Source organism: Teleopsis dalmanni, chromosome X, assembly GCF_002237135.1.
Source record: "Teleopsis dalmanni isolate 2A chromosome X, ASM223713v2, whole genome shotgun sequence".
Taxonomy (NCBI): domain Eukaryota; kingdom Metazoa; phylum Arthropoda; class Insecta; order Diptera; family Diopsidae; genus Teleopsis; species Teleopsis dalmanni.
This window is the reverse complement of record NC_051848.1, coordinates 85,232,284-85,242,720: the sequence shown is the minus strand read 5'-3', so window position 1 is coordinate 85,242,720 and position 10,437 is coordinate 85,232,284. Positions and strand designations below refer to the sequence as shown.

General features: G+C 30.7%; 1 protein-coding gene across 1 annotated transcript in view; it reads right to left on the bottom strand.

The window, feature by feature from the left end:
- Positions 1-2,288: 2,288 nt before the first annotated feature.
- The window catches only part of LOC119662084 (neurotrimin), a gene marked incomplete at its 5' end in the record, with an annotated part of 68,890 nt that continues 60,741 nt past the window's right edge, over positions 2,289-10,437 (bottom strand). The window contains 4 exon segments of the mRNA XM_038071635.1: positions 2,289-2,609; positions 4,231-4,320; positions 9,608-9,661; positions 9,999-10,151. Of these exon segments, the coding sequence (XP_037927563.1) occupies positions 2,428-2,609; positions 4,231-4,320; positions 9,608-9,661; positions 9,999-10,151 (479 nt within the window).

Genomic DNA, 10,437 nt, shown 5'->3' with positions numbered 1-10,437 from the left:
ATATTTAGGAACGAATTCATATTTACTAAAAATGTACAGAAAACAAATTCATCAATCAAACTATAGAATATGATGAAAAAAAATTAGAAAATCTAATATCATTTTGTAAATTTCATTACACTTACCACTACCTCCATGCTTAGTGCATAAAGCTTTACATCCAGGACTCTTCTCTGTATAAGCAATATTTGAATAATGCCATCGTACCTTAAAAAGGCCATCTGAGCTAGCTAAACTAGCTAAATAACATTTCAATTGTTTTGTATGTGTTTCCCTTAACGTTTCCCTTAACGCTTCTGATCTTGTATATCTTGTCATCTGGTATATGTAGCCTCCGTATTTATGGCACATGAAGATCGATTATCTGTATTTGAAGTGAAAAATGTGATCAAGACGCTACATACATAGGTTTCCTGTTCATTGCAATTTTGTTCAGGTGGAGGTGATCACCAGTTTTAGTTTATATGAAAATGGATGATATATTTAAGAATATCATAAAATTTAACATAAGATCATAAAAAAATCTACGATATGAAGTCATTTGCAGAGTTGCACAGGAAAATAATCAATATTTCGAAGGAAATTTAAAATTAATCTCGATCAAAAGAAGATTAACTTTTGTATGAGAAATCTGAGATTAAACTACGAGAGAAGTACTTTAATCTCGATTATTACTTAAATCAACTTTTATTTTGTGGAGTTATATTTCAAACAAGCGCATAAATTTATTTATAACTTGGCACCATTCATAAAAGTTCAGAACTGTCAAAGACTGTCAAAGTTCAGAACTGTCATTACCACCAATGTTACAACGAACTAAGTAGGCAATTGAGAAATAAAGACCTCTCTTTACAAATAAAATTCATGATCTGCACGGCTCTTGTTATGCTTGTTGTATTGTACGAAGCAGAAGCTTGGTCAGTGACCAATAGTGATGAGAAGACATTAGAAGTGTTCAAAAGAAATACTTCTTGGAAAAACGAGTATATGTCTTGATAACGAGTATCGCATTAGGCGTAGCTGTATGACCTACGCCGATATATTGCTTATTTTTTATTGATACCAACCAATTTTTATAAGCAAGTCTAAAGCACAAAAAACGAAAATTATTAAAGATAATTAAAGAGAATTAATGTGACCTTATTTACAAACTTAATAAACCTCATAAATTTAGAAGGAAAGCTAAAGCTATTAATATACTAATTAAATATGCTTAATTTAAAATTAATATTTATTTGGTATTATTTGTTTTTATTTAAATATCAACAAATTAGTGCTTCCATAATGAATTGTTTTTATTAGTTATACATATTAACAGGAAGCTTATATAATAAGATTATGTGTATTTGTATGTTATAGTCGAATATTTAACTATATATACTGAGTATATTTTTACATATATTGTGTTTGCAATCTTAATTAAAGTTTTGTTTTTCTTTAAATATTTATGTATGCTTTTAATGCATTCATATATTTTACTTATATATTATTATATATATTTACTTTGGTTGTAGATATACTAAGAATAATCATCTTTTAGAAACAATCAACAATGTTGGTTTGTAATGGCGCCAATAGATCAAAGAGGGCTTTGTATCTAAAAATGGAGTGTCCATTTAAATAATTTTTTTATATTCTATACTTGTTTGATAAAACAAATTTTGATGTGTTTATGTATATAAATATGTATTTATATATATATCTTTATATATATATATATATATATATATATATGCATATGTATAATATGTATGTATACTATGTATAATTATATTAAGTATGTAGTCGTACTTCGTCATTCTAACGCCACTTGCCGAACTGAAAATAAATGTTCAGTTTTTTAATACTAAACTGTTCTGTTACTTTCATATGAGTTAACATTTTTGTTTGTTTTTTTGATACAATTAACATATTATGTCATATAGGCTTCTTTTAATATATGTCTTTATATACATATTATTACTAATTTCATTACTTTTATACGTCATATAACATATATTTAAATAGCAGGTAAAGAAAGAAGCAGATGAGTTATATTGTCAAAATAATGCAAGGAGCTTAAATAGATGTTTTAAATAAAATTTACATAAAAAAAACAAAATCAGACTATATTCTGAGTAAAATAGTTATTTACAAAACAAAATATTACTTAAAGAACACATTGAAGTTAGTATATCATGACTAATGAAATAGCCACCAGTGTTATAAAGAACGTAAAAATGCTAGACATATATTTTTTCCAACACAAATTCTTTTTTTCGCTATTTAATTATATGTTTATTTGTTTATTTAAAAGAATTTATATTTCAGATATTACTTTACATTATACTTGCACATACATATTTATGTCTGTATACATAAGTACGTAACTTACTTAACAGCAAGTCAAAACTAATCACTGCATCAAAAATGCCAGTTCCACATAAATCAGTGTTGGAGAAGCTGCAAAGCTTCAGTCACACATCTTGACATTGCTGTGGATGTGAGCACCAGCAGCATCCAAAGCATTGTTAGCGCTAATGCTAAGTTGCTTTTACTATTGAGTTGCCATCGGGTTACAGCTGAGCTATCGTAGTAGCTGTCATCGTTCTCGCTGCTCAATATAACATCTGCAAATGAAAATGACAAAACGTTCAAGTTAAACTAGAATGCGATTTTGAGGTTAAAAGATGAATAAGCTTGTATGACGACAATTTTAGATGCTAACGCGTTACGAATAAAGAATGAATGACTTTTGTTTGGAATTGAATAACGAAAATATGTTAAGGTGTCAGGAATAATACGTGTTTCGTTTTTAAACTTCCTCTTTTTCAAATTCAGTTGAAAAATACCTTCTGCTCAAAAAGTACTCGTATTTTGTAAATAAAACACACAAATTTAAAATTTTATTCCAAATTTATTTTATCTCCTTCAAAATATGCTACTTCTGAAACGATACACATATGCCAACGCTTAACCCAATCTTCCATTCACTTTTCGTAGGCTCGTGAAGGTATGGCTTTTAGTTCCTTCAGCGAATTCTCTTTTACCGATTCAATCGACTCAAAACGCTTACCACGAAGGGGCAATTTGAGTTTCGGGAACAGGAAAAAATCCCACGGATCCAGATCTGGCGAATATGGTGCCTGAGCGATGACAGTGGTGTTGACAGCCGTGTTTGGTCAAAAAATCGCGTACAACAAGAATTTTCCATAGTAAAAATCGCTAAATGCACTTGAGGTATTGAGGTAGTTTCACATTAACAGCTGCTGTAAACGAACTAATTGACAGATGGCGCTCAAATTTGTACCATATGTAAAAAAAAGGCGTACCAATATCTCAAAAAAAAAATTTTTTTGAAAAAGGTCTATTACTTAAGGAGTAGTTAACAAACAAAAAAATCCGGATACTTTTTGAGCAGAAGGTATGAGGTATTAATCAACTTTTGTTACATGTACAAAATTACAGAATTAAATTATTTTACTTGAAAAACCACTCATACTTAAATATATCTTAGTGTATATAAACGGATCATAAATAGTTCATAACACAAAACAAATCTAAAAGTAGTAAGACGTAGTGAAATATAATAACTAATGCGGAGAATATTTCTATTGACCGAATACATAACTGGAAAGAGTAATCAATGCTTCTGTAGAGCACATTCTATGAAAAATAACGCTATCCAAATAATTTCCCTGAAATAAAAAGGGACGGTGTTTAATTTTTTCGTTTGAAACTTACTTTGTTTTCAAATATGCCTTACATTTCACTTTTTGTATTTGCATTTAAATTATTTACAAATCATTAAATGAGCATTAAAAGGTAGGATAGAAACATTTCCGAGTATTGATATACAATTATGTAGCGTATTTTCGCAACTAAAGCTATTATTTGTATAGGCATTTTCTATTCGTTCCCCTTCCTCTTCCAAAAACACTACACTCGAATTTTTTATTCACATTTTTGTTTTAATAAATCAGAACGGACAAATTTCCAACTTGGAAGCCAACGGAAAGCTGGAGTCGTGTATTTCTACCGCCTATTTACTATTCTTAAATTAGTGTGAATATTCAGTTTTCCGCTCGCTTTTTTGTATACTTTTCAAGTATTTATTGTGCTAATTTTATCAGCTTTGGCGTTCAGACTTCGTATTTAGTTGTCTCAAGTGGTCTATTATATGGTGAACCTAATCCGCTTTTTCCGTGTTTTTTTTTGTTGTGGTAACTTAAGTAACACTAATCTACTCACCTTTTCGTTTGCCAGGATTTTCTGCTTCCTCGCCATTCTCAGACGCCTTTGAGGGATGATAGAGCTCAGAGCTTTTATTACGTTTTTTACCTAAAGTTAGGAGGAAAAAGGAAACAGTAGTGAAGACAATCGACTATGCAACAAAAATTGGAGAAAATGTAAATATATATTCATAAATAATGCAAGAAATTATTTTTTTATTATTATTATTATTATTATTATTATTTATAGCAAATGTTTTCAGTTAACAGAGATGAAGATCGGATACTTTGCAAAGAAGTGAAAATTATAATTAAAATTAGGTAAAACTAAAATTAGTGAAATAACAAATAAGACTTTGATTTGCTGTGTATTCTTCAACTCAGAAATTTCGTTCAAGTTTTATATGTAGATACTAATAAATGCATAGAGATTAATTCAGCTGACTTTACAAGCCGGCAGCAAAAAAAATTTGTTAATGTCATCTATCAGTTAACCTTGAGGAGACATCTACAAATCTTCTATACATTCACTTGCTGCCTAAGCAAAAGCAGATTAGACAGAAGGATCTTCACTTTGTATTTCACAGAATCTGCAAATAATGCTGTCCTTCAGTTCTATTTTTTAAAGGGGATAGTTAACAAAAACATATGCAGTTAATCTTAGCTAATTTTTTTTAAGTCGGTGGAACAAAAATGGACTTTTCTTTAGAAAAACTACTAAAAAAAATATTATATATTGACATTCACTCACCTACGAAATGATCGAAATAGCTGGAGATTTTATTTAAACTGCATTTTATATACTTCTATTCACGGCGGTAGCAATTACTGTAGACTATTGCTATTCTCGATTAGAAACTGAAGCATATTATTTTGAAACTTTAATACAAAAATACCTCCAAAAACTTATCAGAAAACTTCAAGAGATATTGTTGAGAAGCTTTTTTTTTTCCTGTGACTTCATTTTGTTAGTACATCTGTCATTTAAACAAAATTTAATTTTGCTCTTCCAATAACAATGTCTATTTGTTGAGTATAGCCGTCGTAGGCAATACAGTTGCAGAAAGACTCAATAAAAATCGTTGAAATTTTTCTCATAAAAATGACAGGGATAGTTTTTAGAGTTTTCCCGATTGTGAAATAAAATAATATATATATTTACATATACATTATTTATGTTTGCCATCTTAATAGCAGCAGTCAGGAAAACGTAACTCATTCTCATGTCCTTTTGCAGTAACCAGCAACGCATTTGTAAGCCGCACACCAGAGATAGGGTTACGTCTACATTGGTTCAAATTCATCTATAATTTCAGTAACAGTCATGCTTAATAAAAAATTGATTGTAGATGAAACTGACGAGTTATCTAAAATAATGAAAGTTCGTGACAAAGTTAACAATGCCCACTTGCCAGATTCGTCTGATTCTAGCTGCGTATACAAAAAACAAGGCTTTATAAAGTATCACAACAGCTCCGACTGTATTCACAATTATATCGGACCTTGTTAAGAAACTGTTAGAACTGGCATAAACTCGGATTAGAATGCATCACCGGGTGTGTATTAAAATACAATTTTGGGCAAGTGCCAGAATCTGTCGGTGGAAAGACTGAAACCAGCGTATATTGATGCTGGCGTAGATATTAAATTAAAACCCTCAAGAAAACCCTCAAAAAAAGTTATGAAGTCAGTGAGGTTTGAGGACAACATTTTGAGCAGCCAACTTCAGCCAAGTAGAATACAATCTTAGCCAGTTTAGACAACACTAATAATGGGCAAAGCATTGTAAAAAAACTTGAGTTGTTTTTGTCAAATCAGTACACAAACTAGACAAGTACACCACCTCAGCTATAGGCACATATCAACTGGGGCTCCATCACTCAAGGGGGAGTGATATTGCCATATTGTGATGCGATCCACTTCTAAGAGTGTCGAATGCGAAAATTACCTAAAGGTTTTGCGCTATCTTTTTCTCAACACATTAGCCTAATACTAAAAACTATGCAACAAATGAAATCACAGTATTTATTATTATTAAAGTACCAAAGTTTGTTGTTTTGGACAATATTTAAGATTTATTTTGAAGTAAATTATTATGTATAAAATATATAAAGTTGATACGCTGCCCATCCCCACCCTAAGAAACCTCAAGTCCACTTTGGACCCACAGGAAGATATGTTGACCTACGGTCCGTCATCAGTTAAACGATAAATAAACGATATGAATATCAGTATAGTTAAAGCTTAGTGAAGGGCAGGGATAAGCCCCCGCAGGCACAAAAGAGTAAAAGTGCACAATAGCACTAACTCAAGAAACCACAACAACAACAACAAAATCAAGTTGATTTTATCTTGGACAGTTTTTAATGGTAAAGTATTTTGCAGTACAAACTTATGCTATTGTGTATAGTTTTGAGGAATGTTTGAAATTTTCATACAAAATGAAACAAAACTGTTATTTATCATATGTATACATCACATGTGCAAAGTAAATATCGTGTGAAAATAATTAAAAACTGATGCGTCGTGTGAATCGATATTTTTGCTTTTTAATTTCAGATGGTAACGACACATTTTGTTCGCTGATAGTGCTAACGTATGCTTGGCCGTTGTCCAGGGGTTGATGCAATTTATTTTTTTTTTTGTTAATTTTGGAAGGTGAAGGCAATTTGATGATTTTATTGTTCACTACGTTTGATTCCTGGAAGATTATCGTTACTTGGTAACTGGTCCGGACGTAGTTTTCATGATCTCGTACAGAAGACACTGTTCTTGTTAATCTTTTTGTTTTTGGACAAGACTTTATTAGCTAGGAAGTAGAATTTTAATCTGAGTTATTTAAATCTAAATACAATATCTACGGGTCAAGACTATCTTGACACGATTTGCATATAGAACTACTGATGTATGATGACTACCTTGACAGGATTTACATATACGATCTAGTAGTCAAGATGTATGATGACTACCTTGACACGATTTACATATACAGTCTAGTAGTCAAGATATATCATGACTATCTTGACACGATTAATTATAAAACTACTGATCAAAATGTATGATGACTACCTTGACTACGGTTCTATTCACTCAACTACCTTGTTTTTCGAAGACATGTTACTGCCCTTCAAACAAGACCCTTTTCTTGTACAATGTGCCTATATTTCTATTCAAACGACCGAAGCTTTAGTGTAGCGCGTCGGTACATTCGCCGTTGGTATTTTTGGTACTTGTTGTATTGTGTGGCTGTTGTTCGCCTGGATGTAATTTCTATGCTTTGTGTTTTCGGGTGTTCTGAATTCGCCGTGCTTTGTGTTTTGTTTAATAAAAGCTTTCATGCTTTGACGTTTCTTGTTTTGTTTACAAACGTGTTTTTTTTAATTAGTGCTGGTGGCGGTGGTTTTAATATTAATTTATTATAATAAAATGAATATTAAACCATAAATAAAATAATTATATAAATAGTGAATAAATAAAGTATGTTGTAATATATTCTAATAAGTTATGTTAAATAAGTCATGTTAAGAAAGCTATCTTATTATCAAATTCTTAAGTTAAGAATTCTACATTAAGGAAGTCATAATAATAAATAATAATAACAAAATAAGTCCATTATAAAGGGATTAAAAGTCCTAAGAAATATGTATAAAAGCAGAACAAATTTGAATAAAGTTAACAGTTAAAATCGATCTTCAGCCTTTAACTGACAACAATATTTTGGTCCCTTATCGAGAATTCTTATTGTTTGGATATTCTGCTACCTTAGCGGAAATCCTAATACATTGAAATTTTTTGCCAAATTTTGTATGGCGACAGTGCCATAAAAGACACATTATAATGTATATTCCTCCTTTATTAAAACAAGTATAATTTCAGATGAATTCAAAATGTTATCGATGCAGATGCGGTGTGGTACTTGTGCGTTTTTTTTAATATAAAAAATGTATTAAACACCACAAACTAAATCTAATTCACAGCGATGCTTGTAGGAAATGCAACGAGCCGAATGCAAAGGACACTCTAGAGCATCTGCTGTGTAACTGCCCGGCTCCCTTGAGAACTCGACAAATATACTTGGGGCTGTCAGTTTTACCGGACTGAAGCACATATTTGAGGTTTCTGTTGAAATCCTAATAAAATTCGCTAAGTGATGCACACAATCGCCAAAAAATAAGTCTGATCTGGTATCGCAATGGACCATAATGGTCTACGCGTGGCCTTTTTGGGCGCCAGCATAATCTAATCAAATACATTAAATAAAATTAATCTATTTTATTTTAGATTATATTGAAGTTTTTAGAGTGAGTGGAATTAAATTATGTGTTGAGTGTGAAACGTAGTGTACTGTGATGTGTAACTCAAACGTCTTTTGAGTTAGTAGTGTCGTGTTGCTGTTATTGCATGTTTATGTTAAATTTACATAGGTTGGAAATAAGTGAATATTTCCATTTTTACAAGATGTCAGTTTAAAGTTTTTTAAACTATAAAATTTTAAAATTTTACGGTTATTTAACCGTAGAAATAACAAAGCAAAAATTATTTCCCAATAAATATTTTTGTATAAACATCTTCGGACTTAATAAATAATTGTCAAATTGTCGGACATGAAAAAACAATATTCAAATAAAAAATCTATACAGAAGACGTCTGAATAACCTATTTTAATTTCAAATATTTAAACTTTTTAGTGAATTTAATAATGATAATTCTGTTTTTTTAATTATTTTCACCAATTTGGCTTACTGTTTAAATATTTTTTAGTGTAGAATAAAGTTCATTTATTTGTCATTTATTTAGTCATTTTATGTTATTTTGCTACTTCAAAAGTATCTCATAACGTACCAGTCTTTGTACATCGGCATAGCAGGACGTACTGTTTTAATAGCAGTCACTAAAAAATCGCTGCGACTAGTCTGTCTAGGATGGTGGATAAGCAACGATTAAATTTTTCTTGCGGATTAAAGCTTGAAATAAATAAATTATTTCGCTTTTTTTTAACACTGACACAACAAAATAGCAGATAAAATGTAAGAACACAGGTACAATTTAAAAGAAGAAAAAAAATTCAAAAATTATTAAAAATTCATAAGCGTGATGGATAGAGACACGACACGACCAAGACAAGCTGTGATTCTGAGCGCAAACCTCTACCACCGCTCATGAATTATTTTGGTATATATTTTTTAGTTGTTTTAATTATGTGCTTTTTTCACAACGAAGGCACACAACTCACAGCACACTTCAGGCGAAAAGGACCACTAAATTAATGCGAAGTAGCTATTATTTTGCTTTTATTTTCATCATACTTCGTACTCTTCCCTAATTCCTTCGCCACTACACAATGACTGTTTTGCTTGAAGACAGAAAAGTGCTTTATACTTCACACTGACACTCACCTTTATATCGTCCTTCATAGTTGTCCACATGGTTCACTGAGTTTGGTGGAATGCCTGCAAATGTAAAATGCTATAAAAAATTCGTTCAAATTATAATTGAAACAGTACAAAGCAAGATTTAAATATATTATAAAAAAATAAACAATAAAACAATAATACACATTAACAGCTTATACACAAGCAGATTCCAAAGATATGAAGCAATTTTTGAAGAACGTTAAGTTTTTTTGTACACAACTCAATCGAAAAACAGAAAAACAGAAAAACATTTGCCGTACTAATCAAAAATATTTTAATTATTAAAATTTTAAATGAAATAGTTTGAAAAAGTGTCAAACAAAAGTAATTATTAGATTTAAACTTCATTCACATAGAGTGAGCTAATACTTACGGTATAACTTAATAGCTCCGTCAGTGTCTCCCAAAGCGTTCTTTGCTACGCACCGGTAGGCGCCGAATTCAGCTTGATTTAACACGCTGATGTGCAACCTCATCAAGCTACGGTATTCACCAATTTCTGTTGTGTTTGAGGCATACTTTCCACCTAGAAAGAAGGAAATTCAAAATTTATATCAAGTATCTTTTATCAAAAGTAATATAAGTGCATTTTTGAAAATCGAATGCAAAAGTTAGAAAAAGTCATTAAAGAAAATGAAATACTATCTCTTTATATAGGATAAGACCCACTTCAGATCCAAAATAGAAGTCTTCAGTATTAAATTAGTCATAATTCTTCACTTTCAAGGTTACAACAAAACGCATGCAACTTCTTTTGACAATTGTTTTTTTATTTCATTTATACCAAGAAACCAAGGAACACTTTAGTCGTG